The sequence below is a fragment of the Phoenix dactylifera genome, chromosome 1 (assembly GCF_051530095.1).
Source record: "Phoenix dactylifera cultivar Ajwa chromosome 1, Ajwa_hap1_PhDact_Kaust_v1.1, whole genome shotgun sequence".
Lineage (NCBI taxonomy): Eukaryota > Viridiplantae > Streptophyta > Magnoliopsida > Arecales > Arecaceae > Phoenix > Phoenix dactylifera.
The window spans coordinates 37,596,038-37,622,461 of NC_143190.1; the positions used below are offsets into that span (position 1 = coordinate 37,596,038).

The window sequence follows — 26,424 nt, forward strand, 5'->3', positions numbered from 1 at the left end:
GTAGCCTGCTTTATGCGAGATAAAAAAACCAATACCAATCAGGAAAGGTGACGCCATATTGCAACAAAAAACTACGCAACAAGGTGATAATTTAACAATAATATAATATAAACTATGGTAAAGATTTTCTCTACTTTAAAAAGACCACGATAAGATACGGAGTTTAAAAAATAGCAAAGAGTTAGTGTAGGTAAAGTTCCGTTAAACATCATGTCATTGTAAAGGATAAGTAAAGTTAGTGTAAGTAAAGTTTGCAAAATTTGTGAAACATCATGTCATTGATAAACTTTTATTTTTTATATATATATATATATATATATATATATATATATATATATATATATATAATGGCTTACGTTGAGCTCTCCATTTACTATATGAGTATCATTATTAATAACATAAATATTTACATGTTCAGCCACCATTAAAATTTATTATTTAATATACAACAAATATTAATGGTATCAAATATGCTCGACTGCTACTAAAATTTATTGCAAACGCAATAGGAATTCTACTATTAAAACATCTATTTATTACAAAAATAGTTAAAAAATAGGAAAAACCATTTTCTACACACGGGCAATATTGATGATGCAAGTATTAATGACAGAATACTATATAGAGTTTTAGGCGGATGTCAGTATTAATGATGTCGATACTAATGCTTATAAAAAAATATAAAATATATAAATAAATCTATCTTATCCTATCAATTTAAACTTTTGGGACAAGTAGTGATTTCAACGTAGTATTAGAGGAGAGGTTCTGAGTTCGAACCATGTCTTCACACTCTTTAACCTAATTATTAAAAATTTCATATGGTGAGTATTTCAACAATGCTATCATTAAAATTTATTACTCAATATAAAAAGAAATTTAACTATTAGAGTTTTTTATTTATTATAATTTGTTGAATCACTATATTACATTTCAGGAACAGTTCAAATAACAAATCATACATGCAGTCGCATGCTAGTTTCCAAAACAACACCAACAAAATATTAGTGAATCATCGAACAAGTCTTCTTTAGCTCGGTTAACAGATGATGATTCCAAAGACAATTCGACAAATGAAAAGGTCATGAACGATTCAGCATTTGTTCAATACCCAGAAAAATATTGTTACTGTAGTTTGAGATATTTTTTGATGAAGGACTTGGATGATACTATATACATTCGCTCATGGAAAATAAATCTCGAGTATCATGCGTCAAAGCATGATGATATCTAATGGCATAGGAACTTGCCAAAAAGATTGATAAAAACACACCTTTTGAAGAAATACAAGATTACCAACTTACTTACGTCTAAGAAGATCAATCGACCATTTATTTTCATCTTGGTGGTTAGTTTAATTTCCTTCCCATGTCATTCGTAGTACACTACCATCTTGCATCCTGGACACATAAATATACTACTCGAACGTTGTTATTAATGGCTGAGTCTTCCATGTAAAGTCTCCAATATTTTGTTTGTTTAACTGAGCCTTTCGCATCTAATTCAATTCTATGACCGATATGGTCCACTCCCTGAACTTGCCTATATGTGAAACCAATCCACCGTGGATGCCTGAGAGAGAGCTACGCTATAAATGTCGAGATTTTCTCAGGGCTACGCTAATCTCTGACAACCCGGTGCGGCAAGCTGGTTATCTGTCACAACAACACAACTTGAAGAGAACATCACATCCAGCCCGGGATTTTAGCCCAGCCGCAGATCAAACAGCCAATGAAAGCAAAATGACCCAAAAATGAAGAGCTAAATGTATTCATTTTCGTTGTCGTTATCGACAAGAAAGCTAGAAAGTTCGGCCATTAGAGATAGCACCATCAGGCTAAATAAACCAGGAACTTCTACAGTCACATCACTATATGTGGAACACACAAAAATTCCACGGCCATGGCAACTATTGATTAAGATCTTCAACATAAACTGTGAATCTGTAGGAGATATCACGCAGGCTGTATATACATCATGTCCAAAATGAGATTTTTCGAGTTCTAAGACAGGCAAAGAGAATTTAGCACGAGTTTTTTCCATGACAATGTAAGAACTTGTAAAACCTTTATTAGAATCTGATGGGCCTGTTTCTACAGCCTCCTCTTGTTGCAGCCAAAGCCTGCAGGAGATGAACCCAATTAGCACCTCTATCATGCACTTCAGAGGGCTGAACTAAAGCTACCAGAGGCTTAATATAGTAGTGCACATCCTACCAACCAAGTCGGTACTTGCTGCCCTAACTTTCAGGCTCCATTGAATCATCAGAGTCGCTTTTTTCACGTTCACCGCCCCCATTAGTAGCAACCTCCAAGGGAACATCTTCTGGCTTTGCCTCGGGTGTCTCAGCAGGTTTCTTGCGTGCGCCACGTGCCTCAGTTTCAGCCATTTCAACACGCGAGCCTAGGAAGGAATTAAGGAAGCACTTCACCATAAATATAATTCATACATCCGTGTCTTACACAGCAAGACCTACAGAGAAATTTCAGTTCCAACATGTAACTCAAGACATAAGAGGTCTCCAGATAGGGAACTAGAATCAGATTGAAAAGAAATGCACTGTTTGTTCCATGGTTATTACTGTGAGAGAATAAGGTGGAGGAAACAACATGGAAAAATGAAGACAAAAGGTCGCATGCATAGATCAAACAACCTCCCAGAAATTCATCGGCACATGTAAGTTCCCAGTTGCACGAAAGCAATAATATCTCTGCAACATTATCATCCAAAAAGGATATTCTCTACTGTCCCGCCAGACATAATGTTGAGTAGATCTCTTTCAACCCGCTGGACGAACTCTGGCTGCACATGCAAAAAGATGTGAGAAACTACCAAAGAAATCATAGACAAAAGTCGCAGCTAAGTACATTGAGATCAGGTTCTCTCCGGAACCGCCTTCTGCGAGCATCCCTCATTGGTGGGGTAAGCCCATGCTTGAACTCAATCCCTTCTGGAGCAGGATCACCTTCTTCTCTTACCATAATAATCTGTTCCATTTCAATAGGTCAAGTTCTAATCAATCTTTAACTATGCAAAGCAGAGGACGGTCATCAATTACCTGACCAACATCAGCGGTTTTGATTAACACAGTATCATCATAAGTTTTATAAGATTCAACTATGCAAGGAAGATCCAAGAGGGAGGCAGGAAATCTTTCATTGCCAATCATAAAAGTACCATTTCTTCCATCCTCTGCAATGAAATAGAACTTGTTAGAAGTACACAAAAAAACAATCAAGAGAACAATGTATACATCAACTCAAAACCAAACGTCATACAAGAAAATGCTTGGTGCATACAAAAAGCAACATAAATAACATAAGATAAAAGAATTGGTGGGCATTAGAAATCCACAGAAGGAACCAAGTTTTCTTTTAAAATTGTAAACTACAAGACACTACATCCAGAAGAAAATCAGATGGATGTATGCACTAATAACATTAGTAGGTTGAACCTTCCTTTACAGTATTGGAAGGTTTCCCTCTAAAAAGGACAACTCAGTGCTTGGGAGGGCTCGTTATGAGGCTATCAAAGTAAACTAGCACAACTCTAGTTAAAATATTTCTCTCTACCCATATCATGCTCAAATAAGAGGTTCACAATCTATCTGCACTATCTTCCCCTGCAACTTCATCCCTTAAGATCTCTTTCCCGTTTTAAACCCCACTCCACATACCAGAATTTCGAGCACATTCTGACTCTCGATGGGCAAAGTAACTAGTTTAATATTTTGAAATTACAGAATACATGGGAACATGGAAAGTTCCCGATAACATTACTAGCCTTAACAAAATCTCATGCTAGCCTGACCCTTCAAAACCTATATCAGATACCATTTTTAGAGTTCATACATATGAGAAATATTTTTTTCCCAAATCCTATCTTAGCAGAATAGGATAGTTGCAAGGAGAAAAAACACACATGCAAATACACATAGGGCTCGTTTGGTTCGCGGGAAGTATTTTCCCTCCTAGGAATATGATTCCTGGGAATCAGATTCCTAGGAAGAGGATACCTAGGAAAGTACTTTTGGCATGTTTGGTTAACCATGGGAAAGTGACAAATTTCCAAAGTGCTTATGTTTGGTTGACCATCCACTTTCCTAGGAAAGTTATGTATAATTCCTATTATGCCCTTAATAAAAATTAGGTCTTTAATGCCTCTTTAATGCTTCTTTAATGCTGAAGGGTCTTTTTGGGAAAAAAATAAAAAAGGAGTGATTCCCACCTCATGGGAAAGTAACTTTCCCATGTTTCTCATGGGAAAGACTTTCCCATGAAATGTGGGAATCATATTCCCATGGGAATACAACTTTTCCATCTCTCTCCTTTGAAAACTCCAACCAAACAAGAGGCATTTCATTACTTTCCCGTTGACCACACTTTCCCCCCTCCTTTTCCTGTGAACCAAACGAGCCCATATGGTAAATAATTTTGAGGGAGGACCAAAAACTACCATCCTCTACATGTGTTAGGTCTCTTGCAAATTTCAACTCTTTGGCTGCATAAGGCGCACAAGTTGGGAAGTTGGCATTGCTCCCCATTAATTCTATGAATATGTGCTTCCAAACCACTGGCCATGCTGGCTCCCACAGTAGCACAACATAGTCACTGACAATTAACAGATTCCCAGAAGTCTGACACAAGAAAGTGGAAGTGCAACGTGTATAAGTAGACACATTTAGAACTGTTTGCCATAAATTCACTGGTAGGCAAGGATATAGAGGGTAGCCCCTAAGGCTGCGGTTGGAAGCAGAACAGTAATTGTTCCTAACCCTCTATGTCCAGTTATTCCATGGATTAAATGGTATAAGCTTAAATTCTGTTTGATTCATGATCTATTATTCCTGATGTTAAACCTGAATGTTGCTTGGTTGGAAAAACTGGAATAAGAAGGTTAAATGGTAACTTCTCATAAATTGGACAAAATTGTCCCTGCCCCATAGGAATATAAATTGGACAAATATAGAGAGAATCAAAATGCTATTAAAATAATTTTTCAAGCTACGACAATGATAATATTATTTTAATAAAAATAACAATAATATATTAGAAAGTCTCATATGAAGCTCGGAAGGAGCTGAATCTAGTACGCTGCCCTTGCTTATCAATTTTTCATTTGACTAATTACTTCAATATAATCTATTTAGTGGAGAAACATAACATTTTTTGACAGTCTGGAATCACTTCCTTTGCTAATCAGGTATCTCTCCTTGTGATTAGTTGGAAACCACGTCACTTCGAAAAAAGATCAGCATCAATTTCTACTTGGAAATTCAAATAATATTATATGCACTAAAGATTGAACAATATAGCAATGCAATTATTAGAAAATCAAAAAAAAAAAAAAATCCATACTAACCATGGAACTCTAAGATTAAGATCAAAAACTAATACTTACACAAGTATAACCATTTTTTAATTCATTCAAATACAATGATACTTAATAAATGTAAACCCACCCAATTAAACAAGTTCAAGCCATTAGCAAAGTTCAATCATTGGGGATTACAATTTCTACTTTTTTAAAAAATAATAATACAAAACATACCAATAAGAAGAAGAAGCACATAGAGAGTAGAGATGAGATAAGAGGGAGCACCATATTATCTTCATACTATTACAAATATACACTTAGATGTAATTAAAACACTATGACAATGGTGATCCATGGACTACACTGGTGCCCTCCCAGGGTGACAACAATGATGGTCCCATGCAGGGCATTGATAGGATGATGGATTCAACTATCATCTTGGAGCCACACCCATCTAAACATTCCATGAATTCTGGCTAGAGTTGGGCAACGGGCCGTGCCGGGCCGGCCCGGCCCAGGCCCCCCGGGCCCAAATTCTAAGCGGGCCGTGCCGTGAGGCACGGAAGGCCAGCCCGGCCCGGCCCCCGGCCCCTCTATTGGTGGGCCGGGCCGGGCACGGCACGGCACGGGCCGTGCCAGGCACGGCCCGTAACGGCTCCAGACGGGCCGTGCCTGGCACGGCCCGTAACGGCTCCAGACGGGCCGTCTGGAGAGGGGGAGGGAAAATAGCCGTTTCCAACGGCTATTTTCGGAAAAAAAGTCGATTTTACCCCTCCCAACAGTCCAATAACGGCTGAATGGAGGGGTATTTTGGGAAAAAAAAATTTTGGGCTTCTATAAATAGCCCATTCCTCCCTCATTCTCACCACACCAAACCTCTCATTCTCTCCTTCTCTACTGCTATTATTTCTCTCCTCTAAAGTGCTCTTCTAGCAATTTAATTTTTAGTTTGTTCAAGTGCTACACAAGAGGAGGTTCCTGTTGAGAAGAGAAGGTCGCTTCTGTTGAGAGCACAAGAGGAAGCTCGGAATCTCGGCTCTGCCTCTGCCCTCCGACCCTCTACTCAATTCCTCCTTGCGGTTAGTTTTTATTTTTTGAATTAATCATAGATATGTCATCTTTTGAGGAAAGTCAGTTTGGCATTCCTGTTTCTGACGGAGAAGAAACTAATCCCCAACCCCCTGTTCCTAGTTCCTCTAGAACTGGTGAACCGAGTGAAGGTCAAACCTCTTCTCGTAAGAGGACTAGTACTGTATGGAATGAATTTGATAGAGTTATGGTTGAGGGAGTCTGGAAAGCTAAATGTAAAAAATGTGCCAAACTTTATAGTTGTAGTAGTAGTGGGGGAACAGGGCATTTAAAAAGACATCAAGAGAGTCATAGGATGCATGATTCTCATGCTCAAACTCAAAGTAGCCTTAATATACAAGGGGGATTACTTGTAGGTAATTTTGCATATAATCATGAAAATCAAAGAAAAGCACTTGTAAAATGGATAGTTAAGGATGAATTACCTTTTAGTTTACGTGAATCTTTTAATTTTGAAGAATATGTTCAATTAAACCTACAACCTGCTTACAAAAGAACTAATAGGCGTACATTTAGAAGAGTAGCTATGACCAATTTTTTAGCAATGAAACAAAATTTAATTGAAACACTTTCTACTTTAAATGTAAAAATTTCATTAACTTCTGATATTTGGTCAGCATCTGTAGGTAGTAATTGTTTTATTGCCATTACTGCTCATTATATTGATAATGATTGGCAATTAAATAAACGTATTCTTGCTTTTCGTGCTTTTGATTTTCCACATTCTGGACAACAAATTTCAAATATAATTTATCAAACTGCATGTTCACATAATATTAATGATAAAATTATGTCTATTACTTTTGATAATGCATCTAATAATAATTCTGCTGTTGTATTATTAAAAGACTCATTGCATCCCATATTAGATGAAAATTTACTGCATATTAGATGTGCATGTCATATCTTAAATCTTTCTGTTCAAGCTGGCATGGGCATGATTCAAGATGTGATTTCAAAAATTAGAAATGCAGTTTCTTTTATTCATACTTCTAGATCAAGACTTCAAGAATTTAAGGAATTATGCATAAATCATGGTAAACGTTTTAAAAAATTTAAACTTGATGTAATTACTCGTTGGAACTCCACATATAGCATGATACATGATGCATACCCATATAAAAATTTATTAAGTGCATATATTAATGATCGTGGATTAGGATTTACATTGACTGAAACTGATTGGAATAAAGGAAAAATTTTGGAAGATTTTTTGCTTAGTTTTTATAATGCTACCAATGTTCTTTCTGGTATTTATTACCCTACTTCATGTTCATTTTTACAACAAGCATATATAATTAGTCAAAAATTTGCAGAACATAGATATGATGATGTTTTAATGCCTATTATTCACCTAATGGAATCTAAATGGAATGAGTATTGGGACAGGATATGTCCTATGCATAACTTAGCTGCTGTATTTGATCCTAGAGTTAAATTAAATGGCGTGCTAATTTTACTTGATGCATACGCTGAAAATATGAATCAAGATGCTGAATCTGCTAAAGATGAGGTAAGACAACTTCTTTATGATATTTATGCTATATATGATGAAAAAATTCGTGGATCTAGAACACAAATACAAACCTCTATTCCTCCTTCTAGTAGTTCTCGTTCGTCATCTATTTTTTCATTCATTGCACAGAGAAGACACACACATGCTTCAAGTTCCTCTTCATCTTCTTCATCTTTAAGTAGTGAACTAGAATTTTATTTACGAAATGATCTTCAGTCTGCATATGATGAAAATCAAATAGAGAATCTAGATGTATTATCTTGGTGGAAGAGTGTTAGAAATCAATATCCTGTTATGTCTGCAATTGCACGCGATATTTTAGCTGTGCCGATGTCCACGGTAGCATCGGAATCCGCTTTTAGTGCAGGTCGGCGTGTTCTTGACGAAAAGAGAAGTAGGATGACGGGCGAAACGGTGGAGATGCTTCTCTGCTTCAAGGATTGGCTGGATGCTGAGGCAAGACTTCAAGATAAAGGTGGACATAATACAACATCCTCTGATGATGATGATACAAACACTACTGAAGACTGAAGACTGAAGACTGAAGACTGAAGACTGAAGAGTGAATACTGATTCACTGAATCACTGATGATTAGTAAGATTTCTTAATTTTTTATAATTGTACATTTTTATTGTATTCTGGAGGTCAGACCAAGGTCCAAACCTCGGCCCTTTCTTAGTTTCTTATTGTATTCTAGAATCTAGAGGTCAGACCAAGGTCCAAACCTCCCTTCATGTACCATTTTGATTTAAATTAATAAACTGGTAGGGGTCTATGCCAAATCCCCCACCATTAAGGTGGCTTTATATTCATAAATCAAGATTTCTTAGTGTTCAATATTTATTAATTTATTAAAAAAATTTTATCAGGCCGAGCCGGGCCCAGGCCCGGACCGTGCCAGGCTCGCGTGCCAGCCCGGCCCAGGCCCTTATGGGCCGTGCCGTGCTGGCCCGCGGGCCGTGCCGTGCTTGGCCCGCGGGCCTAGACCGGGTCGTGCCGGCCCAGGCCCGAAGCAGGCCGTGCCTGGCACGGCCCGCTGGCCAGGAACCTCTAGCCCAGCACGGCCCTATCAAAGGGGCCGTGCCAGGCACGGCCCGGCACTGTAGCTGGCGGGCCGTGCCAGGCACGGCCCGCTTCGTGCCGTGCCGTGCCGGGCCATGGGCGGCCCGGCCCAGTGCCCATCTCTAATTCTGGCCCACTGAGGACACCATTACCTATCTTGGCTGGATCACCAATGGCCTCAATCAAAGGTGACAAGGATGATGGGTTCAACCTCGGTCTTGGACACCTCTACCATCCAAACATTGCAAAGAATGGTGGCCTGGTGTCAACGAGGATGTCGTCATCGATCTCTAGTGGCAATCGCTGAGAGCCTGGCCAATGCCATGGTGGAGGTTGGAGACAAGGCCAATGATGGTCGCTCTGTTGATAAGGGCAGCGGTGTCATGCCACAGAAGAACCTTTAGCACAGGAAGTCAGCAAGGTGGTTGTTCGCAGTCAAAAATCTTGAGAGAAAGATAAGTCATGAGAAGGAAGAGGGATTCATGGGTGTTTTTGGGAAGTCATGGACCTTGAACATGGAATAAACTAATCCACCTCTCCCAATGGAGTTGTTTATTCTGGGTTTACTAGGGTAAATGGATTAAGATGAAATTTGACTGGAGTAATTTTACTCCAGAGTAACTAGAATACCATTATGTTGTTTGGCAAAATGATTGGGTTAGCTGATATCTATTCCACGATATTTTGCTTCTGAACATAGCCTAAGAAATCAAAAATATGCAAAGCAATTAAAAAAGAAGTCATATATTTAAAGGAAGGTGGAAATCCAAATTTCAATGCCTAAAACACACCAGCTGCACCTAATGAATGTATGACAACGGTATCAATAAGTAATAAATCTTCTGAATAAGTCAAGATGAACTGACCTCATTAAACTAGGGTAAATAACTCAGAACTACTTTAGATGAAAATGATATTCAAGTTCTCGTGTAGCCATGACAACATGACACGCAACTATCAATAGATTACAAGTAGCAATAAGCCTTAAATTGCCTGAAGCTAACTCCCACACCATCCATCATGTCAGAGAGAAACTCTATCCCCTCCTCTAAACTGAAGATCATACCAAGATTCCACAGTCCGTCCTTCCCAAACCCACGACTAACCTATTGACCTCCCTATTCCAATCAACGTTCCAATTGTAACACCTATATCTTCATTTGTAGTGCTTATGCTTAAACTATAATCGTATTTATATCACATATCGCATACTACTCAAGAAGTTTTAAAATGCACGTGCTCAACTTTACCAAACATTCATTGCGAATCGCTTGTTCAATCTTAAAATTCACTCACTGTGGTTCCAGGCCAAATATCCTTGCATCTGGATAGGGAGTATTATGTTATCAAGATCCCTGAAAAGTTCTAATAACAGGATTTTCCAAGCTGTTGTACTGAAACATGTACATATCCTGCTTAAGAAAATTTTATTGCCTAAATGGTTTCTTCACTGTCTCTGATTTATTTTTTAGAATTGATTAGTTTTCTCCTAGATATGCCTATGCAAAACTCCAACAACCCACACAATTGGCCCCATAATTTCTCCAAAGAGAATAGTAGAGTGAAAGATTTTCTTAGAGGAACTCCCTCTGCCATCAGCCCTAGTCAACAAAAGAGGAATTACCGTCACCTTCACGGAGGAGTCTTCTGACCTCAACTATTCCTTCATGAAAAGTTCATGAAAAAAACTACAAATTTGCATGAAAAGTAGGGAACGGTAGGTAAAGAAAAGAGATTGTCACAAGTACACCATTACAGTTTGTAACACGACTGAAGACATTTAATAATTATCAGCACCGATCAGGCATGAACTAGATTACCTTGCAGGACTATTTTTTACAAAAAAGAAAATAAGAAGCATAAGCACAAGGAAATACCTGAAAAGGACAAATCCAACGACCCGTCTTCGGAAGAGGAAGCGTTCTCATTGAAAAGGCGTTCTATTCGTTCAGATACAGAAGGGGGGACTCGGAGTATGAATTGTTCTTCCATCTCACGGACGTCCCCAACTCAAGAAACCAAATCTCCAACCCTTCAGTTAAATAAAAACATTGTATAACACCTCTCAAAAGGACTCGAACAATAATAGCAACTCACCCAGGACGCCGAATCAAACAATTCACCAACAACTAGGCTCAAATTTTCCCTAAATCCCTTCAGAATTCAACAAAACCCTAGCTTGCACACAAGGGGAAGATCGATGGGTATATAGCCTTGCATCCCAAAAGAACAACTGAGGGAATCGTATAACCCATCACTTATGAAACCTTCGAATAAATTAATCAGAAAAATTCATTACAACCGATCGGAATTTGTCTCACCATTGATGGACCACGAAGAGGATCCTGGCAACCCAAATTTAAGACCAAGCAAAGCCAAACCTTGGCCAAGCCGTTGAACAGAGGAATGGTTATCCAAAAACAGCTCAGAGAACGACAAAAGAAGCAGAAAAATGGGGGCATACCTTGAGCTGCGCTCCTCCGCTCGGCGGTAATGGAGCAAGGAGGGAGAGGGTTTCGAATTTGTATTCGAAGACCTGCTATGGACATCCGGACTCTGCTCCGGCTCAGATTCGAGTAGTCGACCAACTCTGTCCGTAGATAATTTTAATCATCACATCGGTTGCCACATCATGGCCGTTCATCAAGTTATCCCTCGTCACGGGGGAACAATGGTTAAAATAAAACCATGTTCCGTGCACGCCACGTCTTTACAGCTCATAGACGACACGTGTTCGCCCATAATTGGTCTTGCTTTTCTCGGTGGTTCCGTCGTCCGTTCACATTCTCCCCCAGGCGTCGGCAATTCCAGCTTTATATAAGACCCATCCCTCTTTCTTCTGCCATCCAGTTTTCTTCGGTTGAAAGTGAAGAGTTCTCAATTCGTTCTTGTAAGGTATATTCTTTTGTCTCATTTCTTGTAGATCTCATAGAACGGTTAACTATCCTAATTCTATTTGGATTTTCGATGGGTTCTGCTTGGCTAGAAGTACATATGATTCTTTGTTTTTTGAAAAAAAATATTTTGGATTTTTTTTTTATTTTGTTTCCTCCGTAACAATCGAGATAAAGATCTGTTGTTGCAATTTCTCTCGCTATTTTTTTAGATTTTAATGTGATACATATGTCCGTCGCTTGAATCCCCTTGCCCTATTGTCGATCTGCTCATGGTCTCCACCATCGATCAACTCCTTTTCTGTTTCTTTGTCAAGTAAGTTTGATCTGTTCGTAGAACTACCTCTGATGCCTGTTCTTGTTTTTCTTTCCGTGAAAACAGATGCAGATCTTCGTGAAGACCCTCACCGGCAAGACCATTACCCTGGAGGTCGAGTCCTCGGACACGATCGACAACGTCAAGGCCAAGATCCAAGACAAGGAGGGCATCCCCCCGGACCAGCAACGTCTTATCTTCGCCGGCAAGCAGCTCGAGGACGGCCGGACGCTCGCCGACTATAATATCCAGAAGGAGTCCACCCTCCACCTGGTGCTCCGCCTCAGGGGAGGGATGCAGATCTTCGTGAAGACTCTCACCGGCAAGACCATCACCCTAGAGGTCGAGTCCTCGGACACGATCGACAACGTCAAGGCCAAGATCCAGGACAAAGAGGGCATCCCCCCGGACCAGCAACGTCTTATCTTCGCCGGCAAGCAGCTCGAGGACGGCCGGACGCTCGCCGACTACAACATCCAGAAGGAGTCCACCCTCCATCTCGTTCTCCGTCTCCGTGGTGGTATGCAAATCTTCGTCAAGACCCTCACCGGCAAAACCATCACCCTGGAGGTCGAGTCCTCGGATACGATCGACAACGTCAAGGCCAAGATCCAGGACAAGGAGGGCATCCCCCCGGACCAGCAGAGGCTCATCTTTGCCGGGAAACAGCTTGAAGACGGCCGGACCCTCGCCGACTATAATATCCAGAAGGAGTCCACCCTCCACCTGGTGCTCCGCCTCAGGGGAGGGATGCAGATCTTCGTGAAGACCCTCACCGGCAAAACCATCACCCTGGAGGTCGAGTCCTCGGACACGATCGACAACGTGAAGGCCAAGATCCAGGACAAGGAGGGCATCCCCCCGGACCAGCAGAGGCTCATCTTTGCCGGAAAACAGCTTGAAGACGGCCGGACCCTCGCCGACTATAACATCCAGAAGGAGTCCACCCTCCATCTCGTTCTCCGTCTCCGTGGTGGTATGCAAATCTTCGTCAAGACCCTCACCGGCAAAACCATCACCCTGGAGGTCGAGTCCTCGGATACGATCGACAACGTCAAGGCCAAGATCCAGGACAAGGAGGGCATCCCCCCGGACCAGCAGAGGCTCATCTTTGCCGGGAAACAGCTTGAAGACGGCCGGACCCTCGCCGACTATAATATCCAGAAGGAGTCCACCCTCCACCTGGTGCTCCGCCTCAGGGGAGGGATGCAGATCTTCGTGAAGACCCTCACCGGCAAAACCATCACCCTGGAGGTCGAGTCCTCGGACACGATCGACAACGTGAAGGCCAAGATCCAGGACAAGGAGGGCATCCCCCCGGACCAGCAGAGGCTCATCTTTGCCGGAAAACAGCTTGAAGACGGCCGGACCCTCGCCGACTATAACATCCAGAAGGAGTCCACCCTCCACCTGGTGCTCCGCCTCAGGGGAGGGATGCAGATCTTCGTGAAGACTCTCACCGGCAAGACGATCACCCTGGAGGTGGAGAGCTCGGACACTATCGACAACGTGAAGGCGAAGATCCAGGATAAGGAGGGGATTCCGCCGGATCAGCAGAGGCTGATCTTCGCCGGGAAGCAGCTCGAGGACGGTCGGACTCTCGCCGACTACAACATCCAGAAGGAGTCTACCCTCCATCTGGTGCTCCGCCTCCGCGGTGGGATGTGAATTCTCAGCCGTTGATCTGGTGGTCCTGGAGCTGTTCGCGTCCGGTCTGCGTCCGTGTTTTGTCTCGTGTGGTCACACGTGTCTGGTTCTGTTATGCGTCCGTGGTTTGTCTCGTGTTTGTGTGGTGTCGTTGGCCGACTTAATGTGGGCGGCTCGAATCGTATCCTTGTTTTCTTTTGTGTTCTGCTTCGGTGGGTGCTTATCCTGCCGAAAAATAATGCCAGGACTAAACTTATTTTGCGCCCATGTTTGAAGAGAGAAATTTTATTTGGCGTAAATTTGAGAGTATTTAACCTTTTCTCCTGCATTCTAAATTTTTGTTGGTCGAGCTCCTATATATGGCCGGGTCTGATGATATTGATATTTATTTGGATGCATTAAAAAGAAACAAAAAAATTGCAACCATATATTTATTTGGATGCTATTAATATTTATTTTGACGATATATTATTACTAGCATTGCTAAACTTTTTGTGATGCACGTCTTTCTTTCTCGTAGGAACTTAGCAAGTGCTTTAGTGTAGGATGATTCTTTCTCGTAGGAACTTAGCAAGTGCTTTAGTGTAGGATGAGCAAACTAATTTTCTCGAGCTCGAAGCACCGGATCGATTTCACATTCAGCATTAGCCTACGAGCACGGATCATTCATGCGGTGCAATTTTAGAGGCGTCGCAAGATACTTTAAGGTGCGGCTGGCTTCAAATATACAATATGGATTCTAGCAATGTAATGGAGTTGGATCCTCATGTCGATCTGAATGGAGAGAATCTTGGTTGTTAATATAGCCTCACTAGATAGTTTCAAAAACAAGGTGAGTGGCTCGGGGGGAGAGAGAGTGAGTGGCTCGGGAAGCGTACCTAGGTGCGCCAAAATTTGTGCGGTGGGTGGGGTATTCTCCCAAACATCTGGTGTGGGGGCGAGCAGCTCATGGATTCTCGGAAGGGGGTTCCGGTTCGACCGGGGATGGATGGGGGTCCTGCGGTGCAGGGGGTGGGGGAAGCGACGAAGGAGCGGTCTTGGGCGGACGTTGCAAAGGGACCCGCTCGGCAACCGGCGTGGACCTGTCACCAGCCATCTTCCCGGGAGGTGGAGCTCATGCAAAACAGGTTCTCCGACGAGGTGGTTGACATCACGGAAGAGGAGCTGGAGGATGCACGGGCGGAGTGGCGGAGCTCGGCGGTCATCGTTAGAAGCTTGGGGAGGACAGTCCCAGGTGAGTGGATTGCGAAGGAGATCAAGAGGGTGGGTCGATTGGCCTACAATGTGGAGGCTTTCCCGCTTATGGACGGCTTCACTGTTCTTCGGTTCGCCAAGGAGGAGGACCGCGAAGCTGCTGTGTTGAATGGCCCCTGGACAGTGGCCGGGCAGAGTGGCTCGGGAAGCGTACCTAGGTGCGCCAAAATCTGTGCGGTGGGTGGGGTATTCTCCCAAACATCTGGTGTGGGGGCGAGCAGCTCATGGATTCTCGGAAGGGGGTTCCGGTTCGACCGGGGATGGATGGGGGTCCTGCGGTGCAGGGGGTGGGGGAAGCGACGAAGGAGCGGTCTTGGGCGGACGTTGCAAAGGGACCCGCTCGGCAACCGGCGTGGACCTGTCACCAGCCATCTTCCCGGGAGGTGGAGCTCATGCAAAACAGGTTCTCCGACGAGGTGGTTGACATCACGGAAGAGGAGCTGGAGGATGCACGGGCGGAGTGGCGGAGCTCGGCGGTCATCGTTAGAAGCTTGGGGAGGACAGTCCCAGGTGAGTGGATTGCGAAGGAGATCAAGAGGGTGGGTCGATTGGCCTACAATGTGGAGGCTTTCCCGCTTATGGACGGCTTCACTGTTCTTCGGTTCGCCAAGGAGGAGGACCGCGAAGCTGCTGTGTTGAATGGCCCCTGGACAGTGGCCGGGCAACTTGTGGCGATGGATAGATGGCAACCCAACTTTGTGCCTGGCGCCAAGGGGGTTGGCAGGGTCGTCGTCTGGCTCCGGCTCCCTCGTCTGCCTGTCGATTACTGGAGGAAGGAGACCATATATAAGATCGCGGCGAGGGCTGGAAATCCGTTGGCTTTGGACGTGTTCACGGAGCAGGGGCGGAGGTTTGGCTTCGCGAGAGTTAAGATCGAGCTCGACTGCTCTGGCTCTCTTAAACCGGGGACGACGGTGAGGGGAAGAACAGGTGGAGTCGAGGAAACTTTCTGGCAAAGCTTTGTTTACGAGAATATGCCTGCCCCGTGCTCCAAATGCGGCCGGATTGGGCATTCGGCGCCGGGGTGTGGTCGTTTCACTCCGGTGGCGGGTTCAGGGGAGACGGCAGAGACAGGGTGGAGGAAGTCGCCTGGTTCCGGGGGGGATGATCAGGGGGATGTTGAGACGGAGCGTGGGGGAGCTGGTGCAGTGGAGGAGCCGGCGGTGTATGGGCCATGGATGGTGATGAGTCGTCCCTGGCACAAGCCGGTGGCCAAGAAGGCGGCACAAAGGAAGGAGACGACTACTGAGGGATCTCGGTCGGACCCGGCGATCACTCCTTCCCGGGCCTGCGCCAACTCTTCTGGGGTCTCCTCGCCGGTCGACCTTGAAGGGTGGCAGAAACCCTCTAAGGTGGCCCGGAGGAAGACGCCGGAGAAGGATGTCGGGTTGGCTGGTGTGGGGGTGGCCGCTGGTGTGGCGAGTCAACCCGGTGCAGGTGCTAAGTCAGGCGACGGGTTGGGTCTGGGTCTGTCACGACCCCCGCCCCATTCCCGGCGGGCCGCCGCGACGGTCCTAGGGTGCGGGTAGGCATAAGGCCACCAGCCACCGCGTAGAACCCTACTACCTATCAATCATCAATAGATCTTGAAAAATTTGGCATGATACATGCACAAAATGATCACTTTTCCTATAGTGACCTGTCAGGATTATCTCAATACATACAACACACTACCTGTCAGAGCAGCAATCACATAATCCGTCACATAATGAACCTGGACAATATATATCAATACATTATCTCAGGCATATAACTCATCTGTATAAAAATCTGGTTCCCATTCCATCCATGGTCAAACCCATATCCACAACAGGATCTATGACTGTAACTATGCACTATATACAATAGAAGGTTTATAATACACCAAAAGGTATAAACCTCTATTTACATTATACTATACTATACTATGGAGCGGCACAGCTAGCAGGCAACCACTAATCCTGCTCCTCTCTATACAATACCTGCCCTGCAATCAAAAATATTAAACTGGGGAGTGAGTATATAAATACTCAGTGAGTGGAGTAGAGAGTACTATGCACATGAGACAGAATATAATCATGGCTCGAGATGAAATCTCAAGATCAATAACAACATGAACATGAACTCAACATAGAGAATATGGAGTAAATCATCAATATCACCACAATCAATATCAACTCATCTGAAGCATATATGGAATAATCAAGTAAACATATATGCTACTCATGAATATGCTCAACAGATCATAATGCTGGAACATACAAATCAGGTGTCAATATGCTGAAATCATCACTAGACAGCTGTCGGGAGGTGGGTTTTACGCCCCAGGCGAACCAGCAACAACTCCCTACTGTCACATGCATATGCAGGATAAGACACCATATCGATAATGTAAATGCTAAACAGCTGTCGGAAGGTGGGTTTTACGCCCCAGGCGAACCAGCAACAACTCCCTACTGTCACATGCATATGCAGGATAAGACACCACACTAATCATATAAATGCTGGCCAGTATCCAGAACAGAAATCCATCTCACATCTACATACTAAACGGCACCTCGCGGGAATTCTACATCCGCGGAAAGCCATACTGCACCTCGCGGGGTCTTACTATGCCCGGCGGCAAGCAGAATATAAGTCATAGGACCGGCCGATCCTACGCCTAGGGCCGTGTCCCCCCCTAGGAAGGGACTGGGCTCCGCCCACCCAGAAGGCTACTATGTGCACAAAGGCCGATGTTCAACCCCATCGACTATAGGTGTCCTGCAGATACTGCCAAGCCATGCATAAATGCCATAATGCACCCTCCCAATACTCTGCTAAAAAGGAGTATGATCAAGACTACCACTCACTCGATCATGACCCAATCATAAACTAACATCAGGGTTAGGAGTGAGGGTCAAGGAAGTGCAATACAACTCAATATACCATTAAAAAGGCTCTACAAATCTTTGAAATAGAGGAAATGAAATCAATTTACAAAAGAAATCATTTCACAATTCAGAATCAATTTGATTACTCATCAACCCCTCGTAATTCCTCTCAATGTTTCCTCAAATGCATGTACAGAATAATCAAGCATAGAGAATCAAGATTATAGAGGAATCTACTACAATATCAACCAATATGCTCAAGTGGAATCAATTCACACTTGGCGACATTCATGAAAATGAATTAAGGATGCTCATGGTGCAAAGTACATGACTCCCACTCACCTGTCAATCCGGCACAGCCCTGATACGCCTCCAAAATTCTACAGCAGGCAGTGGGGAACTTCTTCCTCTTGTTCCCTAGCTTCTTGCCCAACTGTGACATGCATTTATAATACATTTAGTCCTGTATCAAGGGCTATAATCTACGTGCCATTTATAATATAGGGAACTTTAATTGATTCAACTCCCCCGTTCCCTAAATCTTTTCTTTTCTTTCTTTTTTTCTTTTTCTATTAATTAACTCATCATTTATGTATACTAGGGATTCCCTTGCATGAGTACAAGGTCCCTTTTAGCTTGATCTAGGCTTAATACTCTATTATAGCATGAAATCCCTTATTTCCACCCGGATAAACAGTAACCCGGACCGACAGCCGGTTACTTCATCCCGGGTTTGATCCACTTTTCAGACTCCAAATTTGATGAAATTTTTACCTAACATTCTACACTCATAGAGGATTCCAAAGAGATAACATGCATCATCATCGGAGGCCATTTGGCCCCCTAAATAATTCGCCGAAGTTGGGACTTCGGCACAGTTTTTCCGTAGTGCCGGAAAAATTTGTCAAAATCTGATTCTTCCTCTTTTAACCGCCTCTACAACCCTTATCCGATCCCTCTAGACTATATCCACCCTTTGTATAGCCTAATGTCATCCAAAGACTAGATAGGGATGGATATTTACCTTTTTCTTTTTGGAAATCGAGGTCCTTGCGTAGAGGGAAAGGAGATCTACGTTTTTCCCTTCAGCTAGAAGTGCAACCGGGATCTCCTTCCTCTTCCTTTCTTCCTTTCCTTTCCTTTCCTCTTCCTTTCTTCCTTTCCTTTCCTCTCCTTCTTTTTCTTCCTCTCTGTCCGTCTGAGACTCCCCTGTGACTCTCTCTCGGTTTCCATCCAAAAGCCACACAAACCCCCTAATTAAATCACATCAAAACACTATTCACCCTTTGTTTAATATTATTAAATTCTCATTTTGCCCCTAACACTTCAACATATCTACCGTTATGCCATTAACTTTTGATTCCTTCCAATTTTACCCTTACCACTTCAATGCATCTACAACTATGCCATTATCTTTTGATTCTTTCCTATTTTACCCCTTATATTAATTGAAAAGGACTATTCTATCCCTTTTTATATAAAAAAAATATTTTGGGGTTATTACATCCTCCCCCCCTTATATAAAATTCGTCCTCGAATTTAAAAGAGTAAATTACCTGTCATAGCTGCATTCGATGTCTGTGCCTCCTGTGGATTTACCGTGAACACCCTTCCTTGCCCTCTGCCTACTGGAGCTGACAGTTGAGATGGTCCAGCACTCTGCTGTGATGTTTGTGCTTGACCTCTACCTCTGCCTACAGGCTCCCTACTACTAGGCCTGTCCATCTGCACAGAAGGGTAGGATGCCAAAGGCACAAACTGCTGGGTGGCACCCTGCGGGCATTCTCTGGCAAAATGACCCGGCTGTCCACATCTGTAGCACACTCCCTGGCCCATTCTGCATCTGCCAGGGTGCTGCTTCCCACATATGCCACACACTGGCCATGATTGGAACTCAGATTCAGTTCTGGCTATAGTGACTGGAGGACGAGGTACTGATGGTAGAAAAGTTTCTTGTGATTGACCTCTTTTCCTCCATTTCCTCTTACGTGGGGCAGGTGGAGTTGAGCATACAGACTGCTCCGTCGGGCCCTCCGAGAGATCTACTCCCTCAGATCTACCTCTACTGCTTTGCTCCTTCCCCACACTCATTTTTCTCTGTTCTCTTTCAGCTCTTTCCTCTTTGTTTCTGGTCTCCCACTGTTTTGCTTTATCTATCAGCCTAGACAAGGTGGGGACCTCTACTGCCAGTACTGCATTATAAAGCGGGGAAATCAGACCTCGTCTGAACCTTTCTATCCTGGCAGCTTCAGTGGGGATGATGTAAGGAGCATACTTCCCCAATCTAGTGAACTCACGAGCGTACTCAGATACGCTCATTCCGGGCATTTGCTTCAGCCTCTCAAACTGAAGAGCCCGATTCTGCCTCTCAGCCGGAGACAAGAACTCATCCATCACTGCTTGCCTGAACTCTTCCCAGGTTGGAGGATTCCTACTGTACAATCTGTCCTCCATATGCCTCTGGTACCAGTCCCAGGCATCTTCCTTCATTGTAAGCCCTACAAGTTCTATAGCTCTTGCATCAGAACAGGGCAGTCTCCGTATCATCTTTTCAGTCTCCTCCAGAAATCTCTGAGGATCTTCACCTTCTTCCCCCTTAAACTCCGGGGTTCTGAGCCTCAGAAATTCTTGTACAGTAATCTCCTCATCATCTAGAGCTCGCCTGGCCAAACTTCTTGGCACAGGTACAGGAGGTGGGATGGATACTACTGACGGGGCAGGAGATTTCCCCCGAGCAATCTGCTCCCTCAGAGCTTGATTCTCCACCAGTAACTGTTCCATCAATGCATCTCTACTTCCTACCTCTCCTTGATCATCAACCCTCCGTCTATCAGCAGGAGGAGGTTTTTCTCTTTGGGGCTCGACATGTGCAGAACCCGCATCCAATGCTATATCTGGCTCCATCCTCCTTCCAGGACGAGCAGGTCCTCTCCTTGGAGGTATTCTTTATATCTCTCTAAAAAAGTCAAAAAGAGAGGATGGTCGTTACACACTGAGTCATGATATATTTTACTGAGTTGTAAATGACTCATAAAATAACATACAGAAAAATCCTATGCTCCATAGTATAATCCTATACTTAATCCTGACTCATCCTATTGCTCTGACAGGACTCTTCTTAACCTTTGCTCTGATACCAAGCTTTGTCACGACCCCCGCCCCATTCCCGGCGGGCCGCCGCGACGGTCCTAGGGTGCGGGTAGGCATAAGGCCACCAGCCACCGCGTAGAACCCTACTACCTATCAATCATCAATAGATCTTGAAAAATTTGGCATGATACATGCACAAAATGATCACTTTTCCTATAGTGACCTGTCAGGATTATCTCAATACATACAACACACTACCTGTCAGAGCAGCAATCACATAATCCGTCACATAATGAACCTGGACAATATATATCAATACATTATCTCAGGCATATAACTCATCTGTATAAAAATCTGGTTCCCATTCCATCCATGGTCAAACCCATATCCACAACAGGATCTATGACTGTAACTATGCACTATATACAATAGAAGGTTTATAATACACCAAAAGGTATAAACCTCTATTTACATTATACTATACTATACTATGGAGCGGCACAGCTAGCAGGCAACCACTAATCCTGCTCCTCTCTATACAATACCTGCCCTGCAATCAAAAATATTAAACTGGGGAGTGAGTATATAAATACTCAGTGAGTGGAGTAGAGAGTACTATGCACATGAGACAGAATATAATCATGGCTCGAGATGAAATCTCAAGATCAATAACAACATGAACATGAACTCAACATAGAGAATATGGAGTAAATCATCAATATCACCACAATCAATATCAACTCATCTGAAGCATATATGGAATAATCAAGTAAACATATATGCTACTCATGAATATGCTCAACAGATCATAATGCTGGAACATACAAATCAGGTGTCAATATGCTGAAATCATCACTAGACAGCTGTCGGGAGGTGGGTTTTACGCCCCAGGCGAACCAGCAACAACTCCCTACTGTCACATGCATATGCAGGATAAGACACCATATCGATAATGTAAATGCTAAACAGCTGTCGGAAGGTGGGTTTTACGCCCCAGGCGAACCAGCAACAACTCCCTACTGTCACATGCATATGCAGGATAAGACACCACACTAATCATATAAATGCTGGCCAGTATCCAGAACAGAAATCCATCTCACATCTACATACTAAACGGCACCTCGCGGGAATTCTACATCCGCGGAAAGCCATACTGCACCTCGCGGGGTCTTACTATGCCCGGCGGCAAGCAGAATATAAGTCATAGGACCGGCCGATCCTACGCCTAGGGCCGTGTCCCCCCTAGGAAGGGACTGGGCTCCGCCCACCCAGAAGGCTACTATGTGCACAAAGGCCGATGTTCAACCCCATCGACTATAGGTGTCCTGCAGATACTGCCAAGCCATGCATAAATGCCATAATGCACCCTCCCAATACTCTGCTAAAAAGGAGTATGATCAAGACTACCACTCACTCGATCATGACCCAATCATAAACTAACATCAGGGTTAGGAGTGAGGGTCAAGGAAGTGCAATACAACTCAATATACCATTAAAAAGGCTCTACAAATCTTTGAAATAGAGGAAATGAAATCAATTTACAAAAGAAATCATTTCACAATTCAGAATCAATTTGATTACTCATCAACCCCTCGTAATTCCTCTCAATGTTTCCTCAAATGCATGTACAGAATAATCAAGCATAGAGAATCAAGATTATAGAGGAATCTACTACAATATCAACCAATATGCTCAAGTGGAATCAATTCACACTTGGCGACATTCATGAAAATGAATTAAGGATGCTCATGGTGCAAAGTACATGACTCCCACTCACCTGTCAATCCGGCACAGCCCTGATACGCCTCCAAAATTCTACAGCAGGCAGTGGGGAACTTCTTCCTCTTGTTCCCTAGCTTCTTGCCCAACTGTGACATGCATTTATAATACATTTAGTCCTGTATCAAGGGCTATAATCTACGTGCCATTTATAATATAGGGAACTTTAATTGATTCAACTCCCCCGTTCCCTAAATCTTTTCTTTTCTTTCTTTTTTTCTTTTTCTATTAATTAACTCATCATTTATGTATACTAGGGATTCCCTTGCATGAGTACAAGGTCCCTTTTAGCTTGATCTAGGCTTAATACTCTATTATAGCATGAAATCCCTTATTTCCACCCGGATGAACAGTAACCCGGACCGACAGCCGGTTACTTCATCCCGGGTTTGATCCACTTTTCAGACTCCAAATTTGATGAAATTTTTATCTAACATTCTACACTCATAGAGGATTCCAAAGAGATAACATGCATCATCATCGGAGGCCATTTGGCCCCCTAAATAATTCGCCGAAGTTGGGACTTCGGCACAGTTTTTCCGTAGTGCCGGAAAAATTTGTCAAAATCTGATTCTTCCTCTTTTAACCGCCTCTACAACCCTTATCCGATCCCTCTAGACTATATCCACCCTTTGTATAGCCTAATGTCATCCAAAGACTAGATAGGGATGGATATTTACCTTTTTCTTTTTGGAAATCGAGGTCCTTGCGTAGAGGGAAAGGAGATCTACGTTTTTCCCTTCAGCTAGAAGTGCAACCGGGATCTCCTTCCTCTTCCTTTCTTCCTTTCCTTTCCTTTCCTCTTCCTTTCTTCCTTTCCTTTCCTCTCCTTCTTTTTCTTCCTCTCTGTCCGTCTGAGACTCCCCTGTGACTCTCTCTCGGTTTCCATCCAAAAGCCACACAAACCCCCTAATTAAATCACATCAAAACACTATTCACCCTTTGTTTAATATTATTAAATTCTCATTTTGCCCCTAACACTTCAACATATCTACCGTTATGCCATTAACTTTTGATTCCTTCCAATTTTACCCTTACCACTTCAATGCATCTACAACTATGCCATTATCTTTTGATTCTTTCCTATTTTACCCCTTATATTAATTGAAAAGGACTATTCTATCCCTTTTTATATAAAAAAAATATTTTGGGGTTATTACAGGGTCGACTCGACGAGGCATTGGGCCGGGGTATTGGCCCAGAGGAGTGTGGGCTGACCGATCCGGGCCGGATGTCTGGTCCGATGGATGGGCTGATTGGTGACCCGGGTTGTGGCGGGCTGGGACCGAGTCCGAGGAAAAGGTCTAGGAGCCCATGCCGAGGGCTGGGACCTAAAGGCCGGTTTACGAATGGGATGTACTCTCTTCAGCCATGTCCGGAAGGAAGGCCGGGAGCGGGTGGTCATCGGAGGAGCTGGAGTTCTCCTCCTCCGCTCTCGGCGTCGAGCAACCGGCCCCCACGGGCAGAGCGTGAGGGTAGGGGGGCCGGTGACACCTCGCGGCGTGGGATGACGGCGGCCTCCGGTAGGAAGATGAAGAGGGCTAACTCGGTAGCGGCGGATCTCTCGGCAGCTGGTCGACGCTCTCCGTTTAGGGCGTTCGACGAGGCGGGTCGCGCGGACGGACGGGAAGGGCGTGGGACGGCTTCGGACGACGACAGGCGAGGTAAGGGTCCTGTGCTTGACTCTGTGTATGCTTCCCTTCAGTCTGGTGCTCTGGGCCATGGTTTGTCACCCGGACATAGCGGTGTGGAGGGTGACCCTGGGAGACCGGAGGTGGGGGCAGCAAGCTCTAGTAAGGAAGCCAAAGGAAGAAGACAGAATGGGGGACCTGGAGAGGGGCTGTGTAGGGGAACGACGGCGGGAACGGGATCTGTGGCTGGGTCTGCAGCAGGTGGTGGCACGGCACACCAAGTAGCACACATAGTTGGGGAAGGAGAACACCACCATATTGTGTCCCAACTGATGGCTGTTGTGAAGCAGGTGAATCCGGTGGGTTTGGTTAGTGGAGGGACCTCTGAGGAGCTGGTTTTCCATGACTGCAACCCTGGGGTAGGGGGTTGTGACAAGCCCGTTGGTGATTTATGAAGATCTTGGTATGGAATTGTCGAGGTGCGGGGAAGCCTTCTTTCGCCCCGGCCTTTCGTAGGATTGTGCAGCAGCACAATCCGGATATGTGTGTTGTCTTGGAAACCCGGTTGGCGGGACAGAGCCTACAGAAGGCTAGGAGAGCGGTACCGAGGTCATGGGGATTCTACTCCGTGGAGTCTCAAGGGCTATCTGGTGGTATTATAGTTACATGGGCGCAGGGGCCATGTAAAGTGGACGTCTTCCATGTCTGTTCCCAGGAGGTGATTTTGGTTATCTCAGAGGGCAGTTGGAGGCCTTGGGTATTTGCTGCGGTGTATGCCAGTACTGACTTCAGGATGCGGCGGATATTGTGGGAGGAGTTGTCTCAGCTGATTAGTGTGGGTTATCCTATGTTGGTAGCAGGAGATTTTAACTGTATTACAGATCCCTCTGAAAAGATGGGGGGTAGACCGTTTACTTATGAGAGGAAGATTTTGGAGTTTCAGGACTTTCTGACATCGACTGGATTGATTGACCTGGGGTTTGTGGGCCCCAGGTACACTTGGTGCAATAATCAGCAGGGTCGGGCTAGAGTGTGGGAGCGTCTTGACAGAGCATATGGGACCGTTGGATGGGTTCAGCACTATCCGGATCATCGGGTGAGCCATCTACCTAGGATAGCGTCTGATCATTGTCCTCTATTGGTTAGCACAGATGTACACATTCCAGTTCGACCCCCATTCAGATTTGAGAAGATGTGGCTCTGCTATCCGCGGTCGTGGGGGATGGTGAGGGAGGCTTGGAGAACACCAGTCAGGGGTGACGCTATGTACCGGGTGTCCCGGAGATTGGAGCTGACGAGGAGACGGTTGAGGAGGTGGAATCGTGAGGAGGTTGGAGATATTTTCAGGAGGATCGAGGAGGCAGAGGAGGCTATTACCAGGTTACAGATGCAGGAGGCTTCGGGTGGGGGTCTTACGGAGGGGGAGATGGTAGAGTTGAGATCACTTTTGTCACTGCATGACTGCCTCCTTAGACAGCAGGAGATTTTCTGGAGACAGAAATCGAGAGCCCAGTGGATTGTGGAGGGGGATAGAAATACCAGGTTCTTTCACCAGGCGACAGTTATCAGGAGGTAGCAGAATAGGATCAGAGCCATCAGGGGCGAGGATGGGCAGTTGTCAGAGGATCCGGATATGATTCAGAGGATCTTGGGTAGTTTTTTCAGGGCCAGGTGGACCGAGCAGACTACAGGGGAGAGCACTGTGGGTATCCCACTGCCTTCGATAGGGGTATCTGAGGATGAGACTGATGCACTGATTAGTCCGGTCTCGGAGAGGGAGATCAGAGAGACGATGTGGTCTCTAGAGGGGGATAAGGCCCCGGGGCCGGATGGGTTTCCTCCGGTGTTTTTTCAGAGATACTGGATGATTGTAGGACGAGATGTGACGGAGGCCATACAGCAGTTCTTCGAGACGGCAGTGATGGCGGCAGACTGGCAGAGGACCTTTATTACCTTGGTTCCGAAGCGGCAGGATGC

At 44.5% G+C, this 26,424-nt stretch overlaps 3 protein-coding genes across 11 annotated transcripts; 2 read left to right on the top strand and 1 right to left on the bottom strand.

Moving 5' to 3' along the window:
* Positions 1–1,743: 1,743 nt before the first annotated feature.
* LOC103716825 (transcription initiation factor TFIID subunit 7-like) lies at positions 1,744–11,609 on the bottom strand. Of its 9 annotated transcripts, none has more exons than XR_015988315.2 (7): positions 10,862–11,442; positions 3,059–3,192; positions 2,868–2,987; positions 2,739–2,802; positions 2,221–2,403; positions 2,067–2,122; positions 1,744–1,964 (listed from the first exon to the last, which is right to left on the bottom strand). XR_015988315.2 is itself a non-coding variant. In XM_017845131.5 (6 exons), the coding sequence occupies exons 2-6, from the start codon at positions 10,974–10,976 to the stop codon at positions 2,240–2,242; spliced, it is 597 nt and encodes a 198-aa protein (XP_017700620.4). In that variant the 5' UTR covers positions 10,977–11,016; positions 11,449–11,609; the 3' UTR covers positions 1,744–2,239. The 9 variants fall into 9 exon arrangements, 6 of the variants coding, with proteins under 6 accessions (XP_017700620.4, XP_088580174.2, XP_088580150.2 ...); XR_015988312.2 differs by having other exon boundaries at positions 2,217–2,403; XR_015988311.2 differs by having other exon boundaries at positions 2,067–2,403.
* Positions 11,610–11,720: 111 nt separating this feature from the next.
* LOC120110580 (polyubiquitin) lies at positions 11,721–14,108 on the top strand. The gene is made up of 2 exons (XM_039125927.3): positions 11,721–11,879; positions 12,261–14,108. Exon 2 carries the CDS (start codon positions 12,261–12,263, stop codon positions 13,860–13,862), a length of 1,602 nt encoding a protein of 533 aa, XP_038981855.3. The 5' UTR covers positions 11,721–11,879; the 3' UTR covers positions 13,863–14,108.
* Positions 14,109–24,988: 10,880 nt separating this feature from the next.
* On the top strand, positions 24,989–26,023 carry LOC149768617 (uncharacterized). Its single transcript, XM_089930947.1, has one exon. It carries the CDS (start codon positions 24,989–24,991, stop codon positions 26,021–26,023), a length of 1,035 nt encoding a protein of 344 aa, XP_089787073.1.
* Positions 26,024–26,424: the final 401 nt, after the last annotated feature.

Coding starts and splice junctions, on each gene's coding strand:
- LOC103716825 (XM_017845131.5), bottom strand. CDS start 10,976: ATGGAAGAACAATTCATACTCCGAGTCCCCCCTTCTGTATCTGAACGA. Junction 3,193..10,861: donor GTTGGATTTGTCCTTTTCAG/GTATTTCCTTGT, acceptor ATTTCATTGCAG/AGGATGGAAGAAATGGTACT. Junction 2,803..2,867: donor GGAGAGAACCTGATCTCAAT/GTACTTAGCTGC, acceptor TTGCATGTGCAG/CCAGAGTTCGTCCAGCGGGT.
- LOC120110580 (XM_039125927.3), top strand. CDS start 12,261: ATGCAGATCTTCGTGAAGACCCTCACCGGCAAGACCATTACCCTGGAG.
- LOC149768617 (XM_089930947.1), top strand. CDS start 24,989: ATGTGTGTTGTCTTGGAAACCCGGTTGGCGGGACAGAGCCTACAGAAG.